Below are 26,977 nucleotides of genomic sequence, written 5' to 3' on the forward strand. Positions count from 1 at the left end.
GGTAAAAAAGTATTTAGTCAGTCCCTGATTGTGCATGTTCTCCTACTTAGAAAGATATGAGAGGTCTGTAATTTTCATCATAGGTACACTTCAACTGTGACAAAATGAGAAAAAAAATCCAGGAAATCACATTGCAGGATTTTTAAAGAATTTATTTGTAAATTATGGTGGAAAATAAGTATTTGGTCAATAACAAAAGTTCAACTCAATACGTTGTAACATAATCTTTGTTGGCAATGACAGAGGTCAAACATTTCCTGTAAGTCTTCACCAGGTTTGCACACACTGTAGGTGGTATTTTGGCCCATTCCTCCATGCAGATCTCCTCTAGAGCAGTGATGTATTGGAGCTGTTGCTGGGCAACACGGACTTTCAGCTTCCCCCACAAATTTTCAATGGGGTTGAGGTCTGGAGACTGGCTTGGGCACTCCAGGGCCTTGAAATGCTTTTTACGGAGCCACTCCTTCGGTGCCTGAGCGGTATGTTTGGGATCATTGTCATGCTGGAAGACCCAGCCACGTTTCATCTTCAATGCTCTCACTGATGGAAGGAGGTTTTGGCTTAAAATCTCACGATACATGGCCCGTTCATTATTCCCTTAACACGGATCAGTCGTCCTGTCCCCTTTGCAGAAAAACAGCACCCAAAACATGATGTTTCCACCCCCATGCTTCACAGTAGGTATGGTGTTCTTGGGATGCAACTCAGCATTGTTCTTCCTCCAAACACAAGTTGAGTTTTACCAAATGTTCTATTTGGTTTTATCCGACCACGTGATATTCTCCCAATCCTCTTCTGGATCATCCATATGCTTTCTGTCAAACTTCAGATGGGCCTGGACACGTACTGGCTTAAGCAGGAGGACACGCCTGGCACTGCAGGATTTGTGTCCCTCTCTGCGTAGTGTGTAGCCTTTGTTACTTTGGTCACAGCTCTCTGCAGGTCATTCATCAGGTCCCTCCGTGTAGTTCTGCGATTTTTGTTCACCGTTCTCATGATCATTTTGACCCCACAGGATGACACCTTGCGTGGAGCCCCAGATCGAGGGAGATTATCAATGGTCTTGTATGTCTTCCATTTTCTTACAATTACTCCCACACTTGATTTATTCACACCAACCTGCTTGACTATTGTAGATTCACTCTTCCAAGCGTGGTGCACATCTACAATGTTCTTCCTGGTGTCCTTCGACAGCTCTTTGGTCTTGGCCATGGTTGAGTTTGGAGTCTAACTGTTTGAGGCTGTGGTCAGGTGTCTTTTATACAGATAATGAGTTCCAACAGGTGCCATTAATACAGGTAACAGGTGGAGGACAGAAGAGCTTCTTAAAGAAGAAGTTACAGGTCTGTGAGAGCCAGAAATCTTGCTTCTTTGTGGGTGACCAAATACTTATTTTCCACCATAATTTACAAATAAATTCTTTAATAATCCTGCAATGTGATATTCTGGATTTTTTTTTCTCATTTTGTCGCTCACAGTTGAAGTGTACCTATGTTGAAAATTACAGACCTCTCTCATCTTTCTAAGTAGGAGAACTTGCACAATCAGGGACTGACTAAATATTTTTTTACCCTACTGTCCTGCAATTATGGGATGCTGTGGTGCCCCAACTGCGAGGCAGAGACCTCAACCCCGACTGATGTAACGTGTTGGTGCCGAACATTGTGACTATACCTCCCTTAAGTGAGGCCGTGATGCCAATGACTGTTGGTTCCCTCGGTGGTACTATGTTGCCTGCTAAAGATTTCGAAGGGTATCTGCAACTCAATACCCCAGAGTCGACAGGGCTAGTTGTAGCTCACTCTGTGAATAGTGTGAAAAATGGAGTCACATTAGCCCGTGGCCTCAATCCATCTGGGGGAGCCGTCGAACTTCAGCGGGGCTACACCTTGGTCAGCTCCACTCGGTGGGGAGAGATGACATGGTAGCACTCTCCAGTATTGCTAATATGGGGGGTGCCACACTGCAGATGGCGAGGGGCACATTAATCCTGGATGATTCACCCATCACAACACAGCAAAGAAAGAAGCTCTCGGTGCTCTCGGAGAGTTGCAGTCCCTGGGCATTGCCATTGGTGTTGGTTAGGAAAAAAGGGGGACAGTGGACATTTTGTATTGATTACCATTGCCTTAATGTGGTGACGGTTAAAGATTCACGCCCTCTACCACGTGTGGATGACAGCCTTGATGCCTTGGCAGGCTCGGCCTGTTTCAGCACACTTGACTTTTCTAACAGCTACTGGCAGGTGGAAGCAGCTGAGGAGGACCATGAGAAGACAGCCTTTATGACCGGCAGGGGGCTCTACCAGTAGCGAGCCATGTCGATGGGTCTGTCAAACTCTCCGGCCACCTTTCAGCGGATGATGGAACTGGTACTGAGGGGCATGCCCTGGCACATTTCCATGGTATACCTAGACGATATACTGATTTACAGCTGCTCCTTCGGAGATCATCTCCACATCGGGGAGGTTCTGTCCAGGATACAGCAGGCTGGGCTAAAGTTGAACCCAAGCAAATGGCATTTCGCAAGGGATCTTGTGGTTGAGGGCCTGGCCCACTCCACGTACCTCGGCAGAGGTGAGGGCATTTGTGGGCCTGAGTTTGTGTTACAGGAGGTTTGTGAAGGACTTCTCAATACATGCGGCTCCACTGAATTATCTGGTCGGAAAGAATGTAGCTTTTGAATGGACAGCAGAGTGAGGGGGGCCTTTTCCTACCTTAAGCAGGTACTTACCTCCTCTCCTATGGTAACATTGCCAAAATTTTGCACTCCCCTTTAAAGTTTACACCGATTCTTCCAATGAGGCAGTGGGGGCAATGTTGACACAGGATGAGGGGGGGGCTCGAGAGGGTAGTGGCGTATGCCAGCCAGACTCTCACAAAGGCACAGAAATTGTGGTCCACTTTTAATCCAGAACTGTAGGCGGTTGTGTGGGCCATGTGCGAGTTCAAGCACTATGTGGAGCTGTCCACTTTCTCTATCATAAATATCAAATTGAGGTGGTGGTCCCCTCGTCTATGGTGCCTGAGCTCCTGCAGCAGTTTCATGGGAATCCTACCGCAGCACACTTCTAGGCAGAGCGAGTGTGGGAGAAGGCCAGATGGTCTTACTGTTGGCCCTTTATGTTGAGAGACATTAGTGTAAGGCCTGCCAGACCTGCCGGTGCCCTGTCCCCAGAACGGTAGTACCTATGGGGTGGTCTCAGGCTGCCTGCCCACTACAGAGGGTGGTGGCAGACAATATGGTGTTGCCTTTGACCTCTAGGGGAAATAGATATGTTCTACTGGTGGAGGACTACTTCTCCAAATTTGTTAATCTGTACACCCTGCCAAATCAGACAGCACAGACTGTGGCTCAATGCCTGTTTGAGGATTATGTGTTGGTGTATGGAGTCCTTGAAGTTTTTCACAGCAACAAGGGCCGCCAGTTTATGGTGGATGTGATTCAGAGCCAGTGTCAGCGATTGGGCATAACGAAAACACGCAGCACCACATATATCTCCAAGTCTGATGGCATGGTGGAGTATCATAACCGGACCTTGATTGAGCAGTTGGCTAAAATGTTGTTGTCGCATGGGGGTGAATGGGACTCATATGTGTGGCAAGTTGCTTTTGCCTACAACACCTCTAAGCATTCCAGTACCCAGTTCACCCCTACTTCATCATGCACTGGCGTGAAGCATGGGTTCAGGCTGACATGCATGTGCCAGGGGATATTCAAGACCATTGGGGTGTGGGAATGCAGGCAGAGTATGTGTCATCTATGGCAGAGTGGTTGGAGTCAGCATTCAGCATGGCTAGGCTCAGTTTGGCAGAATCTCCTGATCAGCAGAAACTGTACTATGACAACATTTGCTGTCACCGCACCTATGGTGTGGGTGCACTTGTGTGGCTGAATAATCCCACTGAAAACCGCACCAAGTTGGCGCCACACTGGAGAGGCCCCTATCGGGTCGCTCAGGTGTTGGCTTCAGGTGGGGAAGCTGCCCTGACCTACCACATTGTTAACCCTCTGGACTCTATGGAATGAGCCCAGGCTGTTCATCATGACAGACTCAAGCCACACACTTTGCCGTTACCAACGCATACGCCTCCTGCTGCTCCTCTGTCCTGCAGTTCCTCAGGAACCTTCAATCTCATGGGGGAAGAGTGGTGTGACCTCTGTTGCCCCTCAGAGACTTTGTTAAGTTTTGAGTCCAATTCAGTGTCTTTTGTTACGGTTTTACTGTTGTTTGGTGGGTGCTATGTCGATCCGGGTATTCGGGAGTCTCTTATGCTGTTTTTTTTTTCTTTCATTATTCATGTGTTTTGTTTGCTATTGTACCAGAAACGGGGACATTTCATTTGGGGCGGGGGGGGGTGGGGTAACAGACTTTCTGGTGTCTTTGCTTTGTTTACTACTCAGGGTAATTTTGGCACTGTTCTGATGCTGTAGAACGGGAGGTGCGGGGTGACATGCCTCCGCTTCTGTGCGTGTGCGGGAATGCGCAATAAAGGAGCCACGCTGTTGCTGCGCTCGAACGGTCTGCAGTCGTCCTGTACCTCCTTTTAATATTTAACACGCCTGCCAAGAACCCTCACCCAGACGGCTAGAGTGACATTCAAATAATTCCAAACTTTTCATATGACCTTTTGCTTTTGTTCATTTTTCTATTCCTCCAGTCTTCTTCACTCCATGTTTTTCTCTGTCTGTTGACCTTTGTGTGAAGGCACTCAGGCCATAGTGGCTTTCTTCAGGAAACAGATACGTCCATTTGCTCTCTGACGTCCGTCTCACTGGTCTGGAGTTCTGTTACTGAAGTGATGTTTATCTGTAACTATGAGAATGCTCGCTTAAAAACAGTTCTACTCCTTTTATAGACTGTTCCAGGGACATGGGTGGATGCCAGATGACGCTGGTAGATGCTGGTGGACGCGAGTGGATGCCGGTTGACGCGGGTCTGATGTGGGTGGACGCAGGTGGATGCAGGTGGACGCGGGTGGTCACATGGTCTGAAGAAGGACTACCTTCATTTCTCACATTCATCAAACAGGTTTGACGCTCTGTGTGCTGACATAATGTTGAACATTGTTCTTGTTGAGATGCTCTTACCCTTTGCATCCTGACAGTCCAGGACCTGAACACCTACAGCCACAAACACAGAGAAGAATTAAATATCAGCACTTCATTAAATCCTTAATTAATCAAGAAATTTACTGTTAGTGTCCTTCAAAGTGAAAATATGAAGGAAACATGCAGACAGAAGACTTCAGCTCCATAGGACTGGGTTTGGGACCGACTGGTTTCTGCTCCATTTCAGACCACGGTCTATCGGTCCGCGGGCGGAGTTGAGCTCAGGAATTTGTGTGGTGTTTTTTTTAAATTTGATTCCAGATTTGTGTTTCTGACCCTTGGGTGCAGTTCTGGTGGCAGGGCTGGCACCGGCCAGACTGATCTGGGTAAGTCCAGATCAGCGTATCGCCGACTCCCAGCACACCTTGGGGGCAGCGCACCACGCAGTGGGGACCATCCTGGACATGGGCACACTGGAAACACTGGTCTGGAGCCTGGATTGGGGCACAAGAAGAACAGAACCGAGGAAAAACAAGTTTGTTCAGTCAAATATTCTGAAATGTGACGCTGAGTGGTCATGTGACTAAAGGTCAGCACCAATCAGCACATGAGGGAGGCGTGGCCCTGTCCCTCTGGTTTAGAAAGGATGACCTTTGACTCTCACCATCTTAATCCCGCTGAGATTATGAATTCTAAAATAAGAAGCATCATGATGAAGGTTCTAGTGGTAAAAAAGTTGAATTGTCCACCTCTCTGTTGTGTTTGGGTTGCCATGGCAGCAGGATCAACAAGAAGCTGTTGACCTAATTTAAACAAAAATCAGGTCAATGTTGCTCTGGTGATTGTTGCCCCTACGGGATTAAAGATGAACCAGGTTTTCTGCAGACGTGACAGTTGGTTGAAGTCTGTGCCTGTCATGTTTGGAGGCAGAGGAAAACCAAACAGAGATGGAGATGGATCCATAAACCCTCCAGCATGTTCTGGTCTAACTCGAGATGTAACCGGTGTCTCTTTCCAGTTGTATTTTAGACTTTGAAGAGTAAACTTCTAACTGAACGTCTGTGGGCTCTTTTCAGGAGCAGCCGCTCAACTCTGATCTTAAAATGTGAATGACACAGTTGAGATGGACTGACCGGTCCGTGGCAGGTCGGGGTCTCCTCCTTCAGCAAACACTCCAGATGACACGACACACAGCTGCCATTCATCAGCACCTCTCTGGGGTCACTGCAACAAAAACATACCAGGAACCATGAGAAAACAGTCCCGGGTCTACAGTTGGTCAGTCCCAGACCTGTTCAAAAAAAAAAAAACCTCAACTAGATCAGGTTTCAGGATGGAATCAGCAAACATTTACAAGTTTGGATATGAATCCTGCGGCACAGGAGAAGTAGGCCCAATGTGAACTGGGCCCGGGATGAACCCTACCTTAACCCTAGCCCTACACTAACTGTACCCCTACCCATACCCATACCCCTACCCCTGCCTTAACTCCAACCCTACTCTAACTCTAACCTTACCCCTGCCCTAACTCCAACCCTACTCTAACTCTAACCCTACCCCTGCCCTAACTCCAACCCTACTCTAACTCTAACCTTACCCCTGCCCTAACTCTAACCCTACCCTAACCCTAGCCCTACACTAACCCTACCTACCTGAAGTCATGAAGCTCTAATTCACAGTTCTGAGAGTCACAGGTTCAATTCTTACATATGCTGCTGATGTTGAGCATCTCTTACCCCTGCAGCAGGTTACAAAAAGCTACACAGCGCCCCCTACGGTTGACGTGCAGACAGGAGATACACATGGTGGGACCGGGACCCCAGCAACCCTCATCTGTACACTCTGAATCACAGGTGAAGTTCTTCTGCTCTAAAAAGAGAAGAACAAGAAGACGGTCATAAAAGTCATCTCCAGACCTTTTCTTTCTGACCCAAAGGTCCTTTAAGGACATAACCATGGCCCTTTGTTTCATCATAAAGGCATAAATTCGCCGCTGATGATGTTCAGAGGTACGGCACTTGACCCCTGCCCATCCTGAACTCTTACGATGACTGAACCTGACCCACGTCCCAGATGGACTCACCACATGTGCCGGGGGGGGCGTTGTTGTGCATGCTGATGATCTGGTTTGTGGATCTGAACAGGCGGGTCCAGTGGTCGGCTCGGGTGTAGCAGAGCTGAGTGTTGTTCTTCAACAAAACTTTCCCATCGCTGACCTCCTTCAGGGATCGCAAACCCAACCACTGGAGGTTCTTGGACATCAACACAGCCACACTGTACTGCGTGCTGCACAAGAATAAGGCAGATTTATCTTTGTGTCATTGGGTTCAAGTCTCCCGTCCCCAAAGAAACAGAAAACGCAGAACGCAGTGAATTCACCAATCTGCAACCTTCAGGTCCTTGTCAAGATTCTGCTTCGAGAGTACCTCACTGAACGGTGTTTCTTCACACATGGTTCTTCAGCCTAACATTTATTTTTAAATATCACAGACTCACAAGTGTGTCGATCTTCCTCTGATGATCTCCAGGTTCTCAAACACAGACAGAGATGTCAGGTTGTCGGGCCAAGACTGGATCAGCAGGAAACCTGATCACAAACATCACAAGCTTGAGCTTCATGTTCCTCCAAACCTAAATCAATCAAGAGAGTTTCTACACTTTCTAAACATCCAGGAACCTTTGTTAGTACTGAGGTCCAGCTCTGAAGACCTTTAACCTACCTGTGATTTCCCTTACAGTCCTGAAGTACTCCAGTTTAGCCGGATCCATAGTTGGGATTTTATGGTACGGATCTCTGTGACAGCCAACAAAAACAACCTTCGTTAGCAAAGATAACTGATCAAAGATCTTCAAGGCAGATTTCAGACAACCAGCTGTACCCTATGAGAATCTGACGCGCTCTCAAAGTCATTGTGGATGAAGCACCCATGACGGGACAGCTTTATGTAACCTAACCAGGCCTCTGTGGGTGCCGGAACCACAGTAACAAGAGAACTCGGCACCCAGGAGACCTTGGCCCGGTCTGGTATAGGGTTAATGTTCGAGGTTGGGTTAACCTGGGCCCAGTTCACACCTGGGGCTGAGCTCGCACCAGCTGGATTCTCTTGTATCCAGAACCACCAAATGCTTCTCAGCAAACCTTTACTCAGGCCACAGGGGGCGCTACTTTCTAATCTGAATAAGATATTTGACTATTTAGAAAATCTCAAAAAACATTAATTCAGGAGGGGTCTAAGTACAGGTCCAAGTCCAGCAGGGACCCTGGACCAGACCTGGAGCACACTGCAGAGACGGTGCATCACATGTGGCCTTGAAACACTCAGAGGAAATGGATCCAGTTCAGTTCACCACTGAGATCAATCAAACTCATTCAGTTCATTTCTTTGAAATGATTGTATTCAGCTGAACTGTGGCAAGCTTCCCTCCATGACCAGCAGAATGTGCATTGGTGTCTAATCTCAAGGCTTGTGACACCGCTAACATTTGAGGTGGCAAAATTAAACAATGTCCAAAATCTGTGGGTACTACAAATATGTGACCATAATACATTTAACCAGCTGACAGCTAAGCAACATTTAGCTGGTAATTTAAGTAGAGCTCACAGTAGTTACAAAGGTAACGGGCCCGGTTTTGTCACTGTACTCGCTTAGTAACCCAACAAACCTGGCTAGCTCAAATATATTTGCTTCACGAATGCAGCCGAAGCCTGGACCAACCACAACGGTGGACTCACCCATTGAAGGTCGTGTCTATGATGGAGACGTCCCCATTGATCTTTGTGCAGTTCCTGAACAGTTCAATGTTGGAGGCGTTGATGGCGATGGTGTTGGTTAAAGATCCGACACCAATCCCGTTACAGGCTGAAGGAATAACAGAATTTCTCTTAGAGTCCCGTCACAGTCTTTGTTGGTTGGACTGGATCTCAGTGTCTTGGTGTCTCTCTACCTTTAGGACAGGGACCTTTGCATGTTTTACAACGTTGGACTCCGTTCTCCTCCACCTCATACGTTCCGGCGCTGCAGGTTCGAACACATGCTCCTTCTGTTACCACGTAGTTATCTACAGTAAGAAACAACAACAACAACAACAAAAAAAACCTCACGGATGAACCTGGAATCATCACAACAATCTGCCAAACATTTGTTTCAGTGCTCTGGTGAGGTGATTGGGTCAATTTCCACCAAATGTGCTGTGGACACGTCTGTTGACCCCAAAATTGCCCTTAAGAGGTTTGTTTTGGTAAAGGTCAAGGATATTGGAGTCAGTGGTCCAAAATTTGGTTTATCTTTCTGCTTGTTCTGCAGCATGGTGGATAAGCAGTTAGTGCACTTATTTCCAGGTCAGACGCTTCCTGGTTCAAGACCACCATTGTCCATTCTCAATGTGATATGGAGTCGCTTCAGGAAGGTTATCTGGTGTAGGACTTGTACCACGTCACCCTCCTCCTGCCCCTTTACCTGAAGCTAGGTCTGCCCCTGTACTCCTCCCAGTGCTTTTGGTCAAATTTCCCTAAACTTAATATGCGGATGACACGCAAACCACGAATAGTCCTTAAATCCTTCCTTTTGGCAAAGGTCAAGGTCATTAGAAAAAGAGGCCAAAGTTTTGATTTTTCACTCCTATGTCCATCAAACACATGCAAGTGACTTCTGAAATTGCCCAGGTGGTCATGTCTGCATGTTTGTCTGTTGGCTGACTCCTCCCAGGTCTTGTGTTTGATCAAAGCTACGTCAATGAAGGTTGGTACCGAAACTGCCCTTAAGAAATTCATTTTGGCAAAGGTCAAGGTTCAGGAATTTTGACTTTCAAACCAATTTGAGCCAAATATGAAACACACTTTTATTCCACAATTCCCATGGCAAGGTCAATCGGAGGTCAAACATTTAATCATATGTCAGATTGCCACACCCCTTACTATCTTCACAGGTACTATGACCTGGTGTTATCAAAAAAGTCCATGTAGAAGCAGGAGGTCCTGATTCTCGGCATGACATCGCTGCGGCCTCATTCAGCAGGACTGAAACATGTGTTACACTCAGTGAACAATCTAAGCCTTTAAAAATGAGGGTCTAAAGTCTTTACGTGGGCAGGACTTGACGCAGGTCGAGCCAAAGGTGAACTTGGCGTTGGGGTTGACAACCACCTGGTGAGTGTTGCGGTTATAGAGCGTGAGCGGCGGACAAGTGTCTTTGCAAGTTCCTTCATCGTTTAAATCCCGGCAAGCCTGGAAGACAGATGGAGCGATTATACACAGGTACTGAATGACGACATGTACATGCTGTACTACTGTACTACAGCTGGACACTGACCAGGCAGTCGGTGGCTCGGGGTCCAGTGCAGCCGGCAGCACAGTGTTCGTTGCAGCAGTCGCTGGGTTTTGGACCTTGACACCTCCTGCTGCACTGCTCCGCACACTGCAGCTTCGTGACTGTGCAAGAGACACAGGCAGAAAGATTCACGATTCAACATCTGGTGTCCGTCTGAGTTGGTCCGTTTTTTTTTGTTAAAAGTGAGTGTTTACATGTCTGACAGTGATCTGGACCCGCTGCCCAACACGAACCGTTCACACAGGCCGGGTCACATTTCTCACCTGGAAACACAAGTTAACAGTCAGTACAACCCTCAGAGGAATTTGCAAAAATTCATGACATCTGTGCTGCTGTGACCTGCCTACATTTAGGTGAATACGAGTCCTTCACCAGGCGGATACTCGGACTGCTGCTTTTGTCCAGGATGTCCCACCACTGGATGGTGTCAATGTTACACAGCAGGGGATTGCGGGTCATCTTTACCCCTCCATGCAAAATCTCTGTAAGCAGAAGATCATGGAGACACTTAAAGTGTGTATCACTAGTAAATAAAATGTCAAATGAGATGACTATTCTAAATAAATACAGAATTATGACATTATTGATGTCTTTCGTTTTATTTTTGGTGCCATGTGTCCTGAGAAATGAAGTCATGAACATGGACAAATGAGACTGATTTCATCTGCTGCTGATAAACGCTCAGAAACATGAACCTCTCAGAAATCTGGACTTTGACATCATGTGCAATAACGCCCCCTTGAGGGCCTCTATTGAAATTAATGGGAAAAATTGAATTTTTTACCGTGTAAATATGTCAAAATGGTTAAACTCTGTGTTTTACAAGGATGCACTAAAACACCTAATAAGCAACACTAGTAATATTATCTTATATTATATTACGAAATCTGTTCACCTAATAAATTATTAGGTGAACAGATTTACGAAAGATAATATTTTGGGGAGGAAAGTGAGAAGTTTTTTTAAAGTCTATCTCGTACAAGCAGCAGTAAGTGAAGCCGAGTACATCCTGACAAAACATGGATCTAACCACAGACTTTATCCTTTCCTTTCGTGCGGCCAGGAGAAAATTCTTAAAGTGTGTTTCCTCTCCCAAAAGTGTGGGACTGGCTGAGTTTGTGGTTTGTGCCATGGCGGTGTGCCATGCTAAGCTAAGCTGCTACATGCAGGACACCGGCCATGCTCACTGATGGAGTTGGACAGAATATGACCACAACAGACTGACGCTAACAGGAGAGCTGGACGTGGACCAGCTTCAGTGTGTTATTGGCCAAGCTGAGCTAAAACAATGGCTAAGCTGAGCTAAGCTACCAACAGATGGCTTCTGCTGGAGCCACACTGTTTTTCTGTGGACTGAAGACAGCGCCACACAGTGGAACAATAATTCTACTTGTCTCTGTGTGAACACAGCAGGAGTGAAATCAGAGACACCACTTTCATGGTGTGTAATCATCATTACTCAGTCTTACTGAGACGTATGTGATGTTTTTTTGTTTTTTTTTTAATACATGGCTGGTTACAAAGAGGCGAGACATCATACAAGAATTTGACTTGAAAGCCAAATTCAAAACATAGTAAGTCCCTTCAGCTGCTTTCACTCAGGATCACCACAGCAGATCCAAGGGGGATCTGCATGTTGATATGGCACAAGTTCTACACCGGATACCCAATTCCATACTACATGGAGAGTGGCAGTGGTAGGGTTCGAACCAGGAACCTTCCACACTGAATCTAAGCACGCTAACCACTTGGTCACCACTCCTACTGCCATATTAAAAGCATATGAAATCCATATTACATTTGGAGACAAACATCAGTCCACATTGACTGTGTGTCCTGGAGTAAGTGGACACAGTTGGACGGACCTTCAGACAGCCAACAGTCAACACCTGAGGTTACGTCACTGTTATGGCTACAAACAGCTCTGAATCTGGGTGCATTTTTCAGATGCTGAAGGAATAATTTTATTTTTATCAGCTACATCAGGACTCACACAAGTTAAAGAGTTAGAAGTAATGATTCATGAACTGGAATATAATATTTTAACAGATAGTGTTGATTGAAGTGAGATATGCCCTTAAATTGGGTGCCTTAGAATCTGATTTTTCAGGTTGTGGCCAAAAAGGCTCCACAGACACTGTTTGCAGATGACACTGTCATCTGTAGTGAAAGTAGAGTGCAGATTGAAATGAGCCTGGAGAGGTGGAGATCTGCTCTGGAAAGAAGGGGAATGAAAGTCAGTAGGAGCCAGACTGAGTCCATGTGTGTGAATGAGAGGGAGCCCAGTAGGATAGTGCGGTTACTGTGGTGGACCAGACAAAAGTCTAAGTGTTTCAGCTGTGCTCAGTTGTTCAAAAAAATTCAGCAAAAGAGCAAAGTCCCAAAGCAACAGTTCTTTATTTGCCAGCAAAGGAAGCACTTTCACAGTCATCAAGAACACTGGAAAAGGGGAGCAAGATGGCGGCATAGAGAGTGGTTGACCTTTCTGAGCTCTGCACCACCACACTTATATTTTCTACATTCTTCCACCAAATTCAGAATTTATGACAATATACGAGGTCTGTTAGAAAACTATCCGACATTTTTATTTTTTGCAAAAACTATATGAACCTTTGTGCACATGCGTGAGTTTTTTCACGTCTGTCGGTTGCGTCATTCGCCTGTGAGCATGCCTTGTGGGAGGAGTGGTCCAGCCCCCAGAAAGTGTGAGAGACAGCCAGGTGGAAACCATTTGGAAAATTCAGATGGCTTTTGGTGAAAATCTTATGGGGATCACACAGATTAAGGACAATTACAACTGGATTAAAGACGGCCCACAGTGGCGGATGGCGCGCTGCGCACCGAGCGGCGAGCAGCTCTTGTTCTGTGCCCTGCGCCTCCATCCCGATGCATGAAGTCCTCCGCACGTCTTTTCATGACGAAAAACTCCTGTAACAGTGGAATGTGCCGTTCATTTCCAAAGTAAACACTTTGTTGATCCGGGACGTTGTCTGACTACCACAGAAATGGCAGAAGAGTTTGACATCAGTACTTTTTTGGCATGAAAAGACGTGCGGAGGACTTCGCGCGTCAGGACGGAGACACAGGGCACAGAACAAAAAGCAACGCTGTGATGAAGCCTCACAGGACATGTTGTGGCATGTCCAGCTCCTCCACAATTTCTCGGATAGTCACACGACTGAAAAGTCACCGAAAGCCGTCTGAATTTTCCGAATGGTGCAAGAGCTGGGCATGTTACAACATGTCCTGTGAGACCAACACGGAGGTGCTTTCGTCCCACGCCATGAGCAGCTCCGTGGCGAATTTCTCCGCTCCTCTTTCCATGACAAAAACTCCTGTAACAGTGTAATGTGCCGAAAAAGTGCTATGTCCAGCTGTCTTGCCACTTCTCTGGTAGTCAGATGAGGTCCCGGATCAACAAAGCGTTCACTTTGGAAATGATCTGGTCTTTTGAGCCTGTCAATCGCCGCTTGGTGCGCAGCGCGCCATCTGCCACTGTGGGCCGTCTTTAATCCAGTTGTAGTTGTCCTTAATCTGTGTGATCCCCATAAGATTTTCACCGAAAGCCATCTGAATTTTCCAAATGGTTTCCACCTGGCTGTCTCTCACACTTTCTGAAAAAAGTTTGATGAAGCAAAGCGGCAGTCGATCAGCCAATTTCCTGACAATGAAAATCCAATGAGGGGGCTGGACCACTCCTCCCACAAGGTGTGCTCACAGGCGAATGACGCAACCGACAGGCGTGAAAAAACTCATACATGCGCACAAAGGTTCAAGCTTGGCTGATGCAATCACACGTGATTCAAATCCATATGGTTTTTGCAAAAAATAAAAATGTCGGATAGTTTTCTAACAGACCTCGTATGTTGGGCATTCTAATATGAGCATTGATGAGTATTTTTTGAGATGCCAGGACAAGATGCCACCAGAAAGTCAACCAAGATGAGCAGACCAGAAGCTATTGCTAGTGCTAGCTTGCCTGACTTTTCCAAAGTGGAGGAGGACCAGCAGGAACCGCTAACAGCTAGCACCGAGGATGCACTCGACCCGGCTTTTTGTCAAACTATTCAGGAAATAACGGCAAACATATCCAGGGTGATTGATGAGAAGCTGGGACCATTAATTCCAAATTCCTCAGGCCCATGCTCAGCAGCTGAAAAAAAACAAAGAGAGAACAGGATTTCTGCGGCTGAACATACTTCTGAGATGGCAGAGAGGCGGATCCAGGCGCTTGAGACCCAAATACAAAGCATGGCTGAGCATATCGATGATCTCGAGAATAGAGGTAGAAGAAAAAATGTTCGGGTTATTGGCTTATCATTTTTGACGGAGGCATTTACCCAGTTATCAGGTCTAGTGGTGGGAAACGCTATTGTAGGAGGTGATTTTAACACCCTTATGAATCCTTCCATGGATAGATTTCCTTTAAGTACCTTATCCCCATCAGAACAGTCAAAACAAATCGCTGGCCTTTGCAAGGACTTTGGATATGTGGATATTTGGAGATCACTTCATCCTTCTGATAATGAATTCACCTTTTTTTCTAACCCTCATAAATGTTACACAAGAATTTAATATTTTTTTGCCCCAAAACAGCTTGTAGAATCTGTTGTCTCCTGCTCAATTGGAAATCTTATAATATCAGACCATGTGGCAACGTATATGGACATTACATTTAAAAAACTCTCCAAACCCCCCCCCCCCCCCCCAAAAAAAAAACCCATGAGCTGGAGAATGGACACCTCAGTTTTAAAAGATCACAAACTCATATCATATTTTACTACAGAATTTAGGCATTTCCTTTCCATTAACAATCCATCTCTACTCTGGGAGACTTCCAAGCCTCTGCCAGGGGGTTAATCATATCCTATACTGCCACCAAAAGACGTAAAAATATGGAACAAGCTTTACTGGAAAAAGGTTAACTACATCAGAGAGGGAATATGTCAAGAAACCCACACCGGCTAAATTGAGGGAAATTATTGCTATTTGCTCTACGTTAGACTCCCTATTAACAAAGGAAGCAGAGGAAAAATTAAGCTATGCAAAATAAAAATGATTTGAACACAGGGACAAACCAGGAAGATATTTAGCCAACTTAACTAAAAAGTGAAGGGCTTCTCAAATTATTGAGTCAATTCTAGACGAGTCGGGGGCTCGTTCCTCTGATTCTAAATTAATTAATGACACGTTCAGGAATTTTTATACAAAATTATATCAGTCAGAACAAGCTAGTAATGCTAAAATATTAATGGAAGCTTTCTTTTCCAAGTTTGATCTCCCAACTATATCACAAGATCAGAAATCTAAATTAAATGCCCCGATTTCAGCGGCTGAATTGCGTGAACCCATTCATCTTCTTCAAAATAGGCAAAGCACCAAGCAGTGATGAATTTCAGAGTCTTTTATTAGAACCTATGATGAATATGTTCAACCACTCCTTTGAGTGTGGCACCCTCCCACCTTCATTAAGAGAAGCCAATATTTCTCTGATTCTTAAAAAAGGGAAACGCCCTGAGGATTGTGCCTCATATAGACCGATCTCACTATTGAATGTAGATTTAAAAATTCTTTCCAAAATTTTAGCGAGACGCTTAGAAGACCTTTTACCAGTTATACTGAAGGAGGATAAAACTGGCTTTATTAAGGCTCGTGACTATTATAACAATATTAGAAAACTACTAAATATTATTCAGTTGTCTGAACAGCAGACAATAGATGGTCTTGTGATTTCTCTAGATGCAGAGAAAGCTTTTGATCGCGTTGAATGATCCTATTTATTTTTTACTCTTGAAAGGTTTGGCTTGGGTAATGACTTGGTTAGATGGGTGAAGGTCCTGTATACCCAGACATTGCCTGCAGTCATAACTAATGGTCTTAGGTCAGCAAATTTTGTGATCCGGAGGGGTAGTAGACAGGTCTGTCCTTTATCACCTCTTTTGTTTGCACTGACAATTGAACCTCTGTCAGACGCTGTCAGACGAGACCCTTTAGTGACTGGATTGGATGTGGGCGAAAATCACATAAAATTACATTATATGCAAACGATGTGTTATTGTTTATGTTAAACCCCACGGTATCAGTCCCTCGGCTTATTCAGATTGTTGCATGCTTTTCTGGCTTTTTGGGATAGAGGGTCAATTTTTCCAAATCAGAGGCGATGCCCCTGGGTAATGTGTGACAACAGCCAGATAACCCTAATCCTTTCCCATTCAAGTGGTCCCCTACAGGTTTTTTATAAATTTAGGCATCTATATTACACCTAAATTTAGTCAAATGTTTCAAGCCAACTTTATCTCACTATTTGATAAAATTAAACAAGACCTGGAGAGATGGAATAATCTTCCCATATCATGGCTGGGCCCAATCTCACTCTTGAAAATGAATGTCTGCTCTATCCGATACAAATGATTTAATCACAAAACTGTGAAAAAACTGAATGGTTGGTTTAGTTATTTTATCTGGTGTAAACAAAGGCCACAGATTAGGATGTCAGTGTTACAACTACCAAGTGCTATGGGTGGGCTGAATCTTCCAGATATGAAGAGATATCAATTGAGTGCCCATCTAAGATATATAGCTGATTGGATTAAAGATGATGCCTCCTCAAAGAAATTTACTTTTTATTGATAAACTGAAAACCTGGTTATAGTTAATACTGTTAGAGTGTGGAGGATCACTCAGCATATGGAAGGTAGATTGGGGTTTATGTCAGTTTTCACCTCGATCACTGATAACCCTGACTTTCTCCCAGGGACCTTGGACACAGTTTTCAAATGCTTGACAGTTAAGGGAATTTCCTCCTTGGGTGATCTTTTTGATGGTTCTGTCCTCATCTCTTTTAATCAAGTTATGGAAAAAAATGGTATATCTAGAAATGACCTCTTTCGTTATTTACAGGTCAGAGATTTTATTATAAAAGATACATCGCTGCTGGCTGATATGACTGTCACACAGATGGAAAAACAAGTGCTTCTTTCTCAAGAAGATGCTTTTCTTAGAACCCTTTATGCTTGTCTGAGAGATTGTGCGGGTGCCTGGGCGCCAGGAGAGACCTGGGAGAGGGAGCTGGGAGTTGTGATAACAGAGGAGATGTGGAGGGACTTTTCGGATAATGCAGGGAAAATAACAGTATGTAACAGAACAAGAGCAACTTAATTATAGTTTGTTTAGCCACTTTGTTTTCTTAGTCATTTCCAGTTTAGTTTTGCCTTAGTATTTATTTTCTTATCATTCTCTTATCAGTTCCTATATAGTTTTTCTTCTGTATGGTTCGCTTTTCAGTTCTCGTGTTCAGGTCCTGGTCATAGTAGTATTATATTCTGTCCTCGGTTTCTGTTTGATCACCTGCACATGCACCTTGTTAACTCCGGTCTATTTAACCCTCTGGAGTTGAATGACACGCCCTTGCATAAAAGTCACATGACCTAATTAAGCGGACATAACACTCAATCTGCTGCACTATGAGGCTCCTTTTAAATGTGTTTTGAATGTGGAGACTTCAATCTTTATAGCTCTTTTTAAATTTTGTTAATAGGCCTGGTATAACTTGACTTATGAGTATTTTTTACGCCATGCGTTTTCATGAATATTATTGTCAGTTTTTGCTGCGTGTTTACGTACACACATGCAGCCAAAAAGATAATTTCCTTCTCTACTGCAGCAGCAACAGCAGTGGGAAGAAATATGACTCCTTCTTCCTCATTAGTTGGCTGGTTCGTGAATTTTCCACCAATGGCACATACACGGAGAACAGACGAGGATGCCCCAGAGGGAGGGGAAATGCTCTCACAAAAAACTCTGAAAGAGGATCTATAAGATGGATAAGAGAGGGGCCTCTGGTGTTTGTAAAGTGGATGGACACACGGGAGGTGTCTGTGCGCTCCACCATCCATCATGCGTTTTCAGGTGAGAGTGCGTAGAAGGGTGAAGGATGTGAAGGATGGATGTTGGACGGTGAAAGACATTCCCTGTCCTACCCCAGTGTTTGCTTTTAGTAAAAACATGGGTGGAGTCGACCTATCTGACCAGCTCATCCAGTACTACTCCACCCATCAGAAAAATGCACCCTGGTACAGGACAATGTTGCTGCACTTCCTTGACATTGCAACCACAAATGCATTCATCTTGCATTGTGAGATCAGCAGTGTCAAGCAAGTGCAGCCCAGACACACAAGGACTTTATGGCGGAGCTGGTGTGTCAACTGTGTGGCACAGACAAAACAGGTGTCTCACAGAACAGGAGCCAGAACCACGTTCCTGTGTCAGTTGTGACAGGCACAGATCCTCACAGATCACAGACTGAGGTACCAACGGTGCCTTCAGGTGGACAACAAAAGGAGTGACACACCGTGGAAATGTCAGGCCTGCGATGTGCCGCTGTGTGTTGTGTTGGACAGGAATTGGGTTTTTATGACTGCATGTTTGCCTAGCCCTGTTTGTACCGCTGCTCCGCTGACTGATAACCTGTGTACTGAACCTAAGCCTGGAATAAAGACCATAATGTAAACACCAACTCTGGGAGTCTGCATTGAGGCTCAACCCTCTCCGGGTGCCAGGCGCCCTCACAGCATTACAGAAATGAGATATTAAAGAGAGAAATATAAATGAGACATTCAACAAAAATATAAGTGAGACATTAAACAGAGAAATATAAACGAGACATTTAACAGAGAAATATAAATGAGACAAACAGAGAAATATGAATAAGACATTAAACAAAGAAAGACAAATGAGACGTTAAACAGAGAAATATAAATGAAACATTACACAGAAATATAAATGAGAGATTAAACAGAGAAATAAAATGAGACAGAGAGAAAAATACAAATGAGACTTTACACAGAAATATTAATGAGACATTTAACAGAGAAATATTATTGAGACAAATAGAAAAATACAAATGAGACATTACACCAAAATATAAATGAGACAGAGAAATATAAATGAGACAAATAGAAAAAGACAAATGAGACATTACACAGAAATATAAATGAGACATTTAACAGAGAAATATAAATGAGACAGAGAAATATAAATGAGACATTAAACAGAAAAATATAAAAGAGACAAATAGAAAAATACAAATGAGACTTTACACAGAAATATTAATGAGACTAACAACAAAATATAAATGAGACAAACAGAAAAATATAAAAGAGACAAATAGAAAAATACAAATGAGACTTTACACAGAAATATAAATGAGACAAACAGAGAAATATAAATGAGACATTAAACAGAAAAATATAAAAGAGACAAATAGAAAAATACAAATGACACAGGTAACAGAGAAATATAAAGGACACAAATACAAAAATAAAAATGAGACATTACACAGAAATATTACTGAGACATTTAACAGAGAAATATAAATGAGACAAATAGAAAAATACAAATGAGACATTACACAAAAATATTAATGAGACATTTAACAGAGAAATATAAATGAGACAAATAGAAAAATACAAATGAGACATTACACAGAAATATAAATGAGACAAACAGAGAAATATAAATGAGACATTAAACAGAAAAATATAAAAGAGACAAATAGAAAAATACAAATGACACAGGTAACAGAGAAATATAAAGGACACAAATACAAAATAAAAATGAGACATTACACAGAAATATTACTGAGACATTTAACAGAGAAATATAAATGAGACAAATAGAAAAATACAAATGAGACATTACACAGAAATATTAATGAGACATTTAACAGAGAAATATAAATAATACATTTCATAGAGAAATATAAATGAAACATTTAACAGAGAAATATAAAGGAGACAGACAAATACAAATTAGACTGCTGTTAATATTTCAAACTTAGAATTCGTTCACATGGAATCATGCATTCAAACTGGCTGTGGACAGATTGTGTAACTCGTCGTAGTGGAACGTGTTCGGTATGTTGCATAAAAAACACCATCTTGTTGTTCTCCTCCACCTACGCCTGCAAATGCACTGTCACTTTTTCCCCATCAAAGATTTGGGCCTTCTTTCTGAGAATACAGTTAACACCGCTGGACTCAGCACGTCTGTCATCAGCTAAATCCTGTGTGGGTGCAGTCTACTTCCTGCTGCCAGGCCGCACTCTGGTGTTGACTGAAAATGTTTAAATGACGTGTGGACTCCTCCCATTCCACAAAGAGTTTGGCTGCTTCACTGCCACTCCTCAGCGGTGTAAAAGGCAGTGAAATGATGGTGGTGATAAGTGGTGCGTTTAAAATGGTGAGGAAGGTTCTATGTGTTTGCTGCAGGAACATCACGTGTTTACAGTCTGAACATCTGCAAACACCAATGACCTACATTTATTTTCCTGGGAGCATCCACATTCCCAGACAGCAACTCTGATTTCCCAGCCCCCTCCAACACCTCGTCAGGTGAGCATGTTTGTCAGGTGAGTGTGTTGCCGTGGTGTGTGTGTGTGTGTGTGTGTGTGCCTCCTCTCTACCCGTCAGCCTGCTGAGCTGCAGCTGTCTCAGCCCGCTGATGTACTCTGGAGCGGCAGACGAGTTGCTGTTCTTGTAGTTGGACATCACCAACAGGGAGAACTGGTTTTCGTAGAGGGTGTGGCCTCGAATCAGCCTCAGATTGACCAGTGGGATTGTTGCAGCCTTGTTCATGGCAATCAGAACATAGCCGCCGACTTCCTGGATGGACTGCAGAGAAACATACTGAGTGTCAAGAGACGGAAATGACCGCGCGGTCGGTGAACACAACACGACAAGCCTCTGTTCTTTCATGATTATAAAATCATGTTTTCAGGAACAACTGCTCAAGGTTGATTTTGATTTATCACTGGGGTCAAAGGTCAAAAGTTATTTCATTTTTCACTCTGATTTCCAGCAAACATGTTGAGGTCAAATTTGGGAAAGGTCTATCACTGAGGTCAAAGGTCAGATTTCACAACTTCTCTCCTGATTAATTAAGTTCTTCTTTTTTTAATGTATTTATTTTTAACAGAACTTTATTTTTTCACATAAACAACAGGAAAAAATCTCAATATGACATAAAACAGGAACATGTAAGAAAACAGCACACGACATCACACAACACAGAGCTCAGGGTGCAAACACACCTCGTGAAGTCTGGACAACAAGACGACATCGAGGCACAGCAGATGTCTCCGCCTCCTCCAGATAACCCTCTCAACCGGCGAGAACGTGTCATCATCATAATCACCCATGAACTCGCTAAATCAGCGCCATCCAAGTCTTCACTAGACATTGTTTACATGTGCTGTGAGACGACGGACCTCTGCTGGCACCGCGGTGCATTCTGGGAAGTGCAGGGGGACGCCAGAGGGATTATGGGAAACGTTAAAGTACTGAATGCTGACGACTTACAGTATTTGCCTGTTTTCGCTGGTGACAGTGTGAACAGTGCGACCAGGGCCCCCCACTCCCAAAATTAAAAATAATTCAGAATTTGCTTTATTTCCAAAATAAGTTCTAAATTCTTAATATTAAATTAATACTGAGTTATTATTTTAATAAATAATAATTTATGAATGTTTTGAAAACAGCTGCAAACAAATAATTTTGCATTAACAATAGCACCAAACATGACAAGAAATAAATCTCATCTCATCTTCAACTGCTTATCTGGGATAAGATCGTGGGGGCCACAGCTCCAGCAGGGGACCCCAGACTTCCCATTTAGGGGAGGTGATGGTCCAGTGGTTAAGGCTTGAGACCAGAAGATCCTCACTTCAAATCCCAGCCTGACTGGCAAATCACTAAGAGTCCTTAATCCCCTAGTCACGGTGTGTAGTGAGCGCCTTGTATGGCAGCACCCTGACATTAGGATGAATGTGAGGCATAATTGTAAAGCACTTTGAGCATCTGATGCAGATGGAAAAGCGCTATATAAATGCAGTCCATTTACCATTTAACATTCCCGGGCCACACTGACCACCTCTGACCTCTGTTCCCAGGCTAGTGTGGAGATATAATCTCTCCACCTAGTCCTGGGTCTTCTCCGGGGTCTCCTCCTAGATGGACGTGGACCCAGATGGACCTAGGGAGGTGCCCAGGGGCATCCTTACCAGATGTCGGAACCACCTCAGCTGGCTCTTTTCAACGTGAAGGAGCAGTGTCTCTACTCTGAGCTCCCCACAGATGACCGAACGTCTCACCCTATCTCTTGCACTGTTTCTTTCTCTTTTTGCTCCGTATGCATCACTCTGCATTTAATCATTAGTGATCGATCTCTGCCCCCCTTCACGGCATGTCTTTTTCCTGGTTTTTTCCCTCAGCCCCAACCAGTCTCAGCAGAAGACTGCCCCTCCCTGAGCCTGGTTCTGCTGGAGGTTTCTTCCTGTTAAAAGGGAGTTTTTCCTTCCCACTGTGGCCAAGTGCTTGCTCATAGGGGGTCGTTTTGACCGTTGGGGTTTTTCATAATTATTGTATGGCCTTGCCTTACAATATGGAGCGCCTTGGGGCAACTGTTTGTTGTGATTTGGCGCTATATAAGAAAAAAGTTGACTGATTGATTGATCTCTAAGGGAGACACCAGCCACCCTCCTAAGGAAGCCCATTTCAGCTGCTTGTACCTGCATTCTAGTTCTTTCAGTCATGACCCAACCCTCATGACCATAGGTGAGAGTCGGAACAAAGATTGACCAGTAGATCGAGAGCTTCACCTCTTGGCTCAGCTCCCTTTTCGTCACAACAGTACAGTAGAGTGAATGCAACACTGCCCCTGCTGCACCAATTTTCCAGCCAATCTCACGCTCCATCGTCCCCTCACCCGTGAACAAGACCCCGAGGTACTTGAACTCCTTCACTTGGAGCAAGACCTCATTTCCTACCTGGAGTAGACAATCCACCAGTTTCCTGCTGAGAGGCCTCAGATTTAGAGGTGCTGATTCTCATCTCAGCCGCTTCACACTCAGCTGTGAACCGATCCAGTGAGTGTTGGAGGTTACAGGCTGAAGAAGCCAGTGACCTCCAGTAGCCCCACCATTTTATTGTAAATAATGGTGGTGGTATTTATTTATTTAAAATTTTATGAAGAAATATGTGCCAACAAAAAAATGCCAAAGAAGAAGAAAAGGAGATGCTCTATTGCCAACTGCATGCAGCAATGGCATCACAAAAGAGGAGAGACACTGTGATTGTGATGGGTGACATGAACGCCAAAGTGGGAAGTGAGAACACCGGATATGAAGCCACCATGGGCAAGGAAAGGGCAGGAGTGCACAATGATAATGGAGAAAGACTGTGTGAATTTTGTGCAGCAGAAGATCTTGTGATTGGAGGAACCATTTTCAAACACAATCTGAGTGACAAAACAACCAAATCGACCACATTATGATGAGTAGGAGATGACGTACCATGATGCAAGCCTGCAGAGTAAAGAGAAGCGCAGAGGAAGAAGCACACAGCAGCAGTGACGTATAAGGTAGAGAAATTGAGAGACCCCCAGGTGAAGGAGGAATTCAAAATTTCCCTGTCAGACTGTTTTGATGCCTTACAATATGGATCCGACAAAGAAGAAACCAATACTGAGGACATAGAGAAGGAGTGGAACGGTGTGAAGGAAGCCTATCTGAAGACCTGAGAGGAAGTACTGGGAAGAAAGAGGAAGGAGCACAAAGAATGGATCAGAGAAAACACATGACAGCAGACAGAAGAAAGACGTAAGCTGAAGATGGACACTGAACAAGCGTGCGCAAGGAACCAGAAGGAAATTGCGACAAACAAATACAATGAGGCAAACAAAAAAGTGAAGATGGCATGCAAGAAAGACAAGCGGCAGAAGAGGCAGAGGAGGCAGCTGGGAAAAAGAACATGAAGAAACTGTATAAGATCACCCGAACACTCAGCAGCAAAGGACAGCAACAGTGCAAGGCAGTGCGAAAGAGCGATGGAGACATTCTCACCAAGTCTGAGGAACAACTTGGAAATAACATTTTGAACAGCTTTTTAACCGACCAGCCCCAGATCATCCACCAGACATCAACCCACCAGAGAGACAACTGGAGATTGACACCAGAGCCATCAGGAAGTCCGAGGTACAGAAGCCAATAAAAGCTTTGAAAAATGGAAAGGCAGCTGGATGTGGCCACATCCCTGCTGAAGCCCTGAAGGAAGGAGGAGAAATCAGTGTCATCATACTTCAGCCACTCTTGAACTGCATCTGGATGGAGGACTGGATCCCCAAAAACTGGAAGCAAGGCAGGCTAGTGAAACTACCAAAGAAAGGTGACCTAACCAAATGCACAAACTGGAGAGGTATTTCATAAACACTTTGAGAAGGTATCATGCTACTGTCGACCACAAGCAAGGCTCTCACCAGAATATTCCTGAACCGCTGATGCAGTGGATAATGAACTGAGAGACAATCAAGCGGGCTTCAGATCAAACCGCTCATGCTGTGACCAGACTGCTACACTACGCATCGTCTGAACAGTCGCTAGAATTCAACTCACAACTGTACATGACGTTTGCTGATTTAGAGAAGGCTTTCGACTCGGTTGACCGCGACACAATGTGGAAGCTACTGGCACAGTACGGATCAGAAGAAGATGCTGGAAATGGCTCGGTCACACCCTGAGGAAACCACCCACCTCAATCACACGCCAAGCACTGGACTGGAACCCACATGGACGTAGGAGAAGAGGCCGGCCAAAGATGGCATGGAGGAGAGGACTACAGAGAGACATCGAACGAAGAAAAACAGCATGGGGAGAAGTGAAGATGCAGGCTGCAAATCGAGTCCTTTGGTGCAGATGTGTTGAAGCCCTGTGCTCCAGAGCGAGTGAAGAGACCAAGTAAGTAAGTAAGTAAATACTGACTGTATGAAATGACTGCTGTACAAAAGCTTCAGATATCTGTCATTGAGACTGATGATGACTGGAGGCAGTTTGAAGCAGAAATGAGGTGATAATCAGTGAACCGCGGCTGACACACAGAAATGACGCATGCACCCCGAAGGCAGCGCGGACCAATGTTTTAGGGCGACACCGGCTGAGGCAGTCAAATGTACATTAACAGCACACCTTTTCTTGGCGGCCTACAACTCTTGAAGATGGGAAATATTTCATGTTTTGAGTTTGTTTTTGTGTAATTTATTTTAAATTATGTTACTTTTTATTCATTTGTTGTGGTGTGATTTAGTTTATGAAACACTTTGTTTTTGTTCAAGTGCTATATAAATCTATTTATTATTATTATTATTACTGTATGGTGTGTTTTTCTGAGGTTGTAGGGCAGCAGTGCAAACCACTGGGAGAAGCAGGTGAATCCCACCTGCAGGAAGGACAGGTCGTGGTGCTCCATGGTGTAGGTGATCTCCAGGTTCTCCAGCACATTGGTGCAGTTGGTGTACATCCTCACCATGCTGTTATAGTGACTGGCAAATGTTCCGAGCTGTGTCAGGCGGTTACTCGTCCCTTGGCACACTAATCGACAGAAAGGTGATTATTAGTTATTGATTGAAATAATGGTACCTTGTCAACAGATTAACCACAGGTGACTGCTGAAGAACCCAAAAAGTGTCAAAACATAATGGACCGATCACTGCTTGGACACTAACTCTGTTCTTTGGTTGAACCAAACAAATGACCGTCGCGCTGTGAGACATCAGTGTGCGATTCTTCAGGTTAACCCACAGATGTTCTTCCTGACACGACTTCAGATGTGGCCGGTGGGCTCTGAACCCAATTCAAATATTTATCACATTAATGTGTCACAAAGACAAATATCAGTTAATTCAGTGTCAAAAATAATCAAATCTGATTCACATCAGCACTGGGTGCCTAACACAGCCAGTAGGAGGCGCTAAGTGGTAAAAAAAACAAACAAACAAACAGCCAGAATGGCCACATGATACACACACACACACACACACGTAAGAATTGGAAATTGCCGTAAAAATAGCAAATGATGTTTCAGGTGCAATTCCACCAAACTGCCACACAGTGGCACTACACTGAATAATACAACACAATTCCTACATGAACCGCTGGGGATGGAATTACGCGTTCAGTCTCGAAGCTATTAAAGATATAAAATGCTTGTTCTGGTGTAATTCCACAACCTTCCAGATGGTGGCACTGCTAAAAAAATTGTAGATGTGAATTGTAAACTAGAGTTTTCCAACGTGGATCATCATATTTTTGCACTAATAATTTGTAAACAATAAAAAAAAGAAAGGAAAAGAAATAATCTCAGACTTGCCTGAAATGAATTTGGAACATTATTGGGGGCTACCACAGTGAACACAAAGTAAAAGTGGTGTTTGCATGAAAACAGCCTAGCGACTGAGGTGGTGTAAATCTGCCACATGGTGGCGCTCTATACACAAAGGAAAAACCAGGAGCCCCTATAATTATTCCCCTGTGCTGTTCGGGGCGTCAAATAATGTTTCATCTGTCTTAGATAAGCAGTAAGGGAGGCTAAATATCAGGACTTCACACAACCAGTAGGGGGCAGTGAAGGTCCGCATACATTCACAGTACATGTGAAGACTGAAAGACCATAAACTGTCAAAATGGTTACATTATGATGACATCACAGCAGTGTTTGATCATCTATGACAACATGAAGGTGGGTGAATGAAGCAACTTTAGACTTTTTCCA

The 26,977-nt window shown here is 44.2% G+C and overlaps 1 protein-coding gene across 1 annotated transcript in view; it reads right to left on the reverse strand.

The window, feature by feature from the left end:
- LOC117522776 (melanoma receptor tyrosine-protein kinase-like) overlaps nt 1-26,977 on the reverse strand; it is a 132,840-nt gene that overhangs the window by 22,196 nt on the left and 83,667 nt on the right. The window contains 15 exon segments of the mRNA XM_034184204.1: nt 5,092-5,124; nt 5,389-5,546; nt 6,186-6,276; nt 6,789-6,921; nt 7,136-7,338; nt 7,549-7,639; nt 7,773-7,846; nt 8,786-8,912; nt 8,998-9,111; nt 10,135-10,276; nt 10,362-10,480; nt 10,574-10,642; nt 10,727-10,861; nt 20,842-21,049; nt 25,646-25,797. Coding sequence (XP_034040095.1) covers nt 5,092-5,124; nt 5,389-5,546; nt 6,186-6,276; nt 6,789-6,921; nt 7,136-7,338; nt 7,549-7,639; nt 7,773-7,846; nt 8,786-8,912; nt 8,998-9,111; nt 10,135-10,276; nt 10,362-10,480; nt 10,574-10,642; nt 10,727-10,861; nt 20,842-21,049; nt 25,646-25,797 — 1,849 coding nt within the window.

This window comes from Thalassophryne amazonica, chromosome 1 (genome assembly GCF_902500255.1).
Source record: "Thalassophryne amazonica chromosome 1, fThaAma1.1, whole genome shotgun sequence".
Taxonomy (NCBI): Eukaryota; Metazoa; Chordata; class Actinopteri; order Batrachoidiformes; family Batrachoididae; genus Thalassophryne; species Thalassophryne amazonica.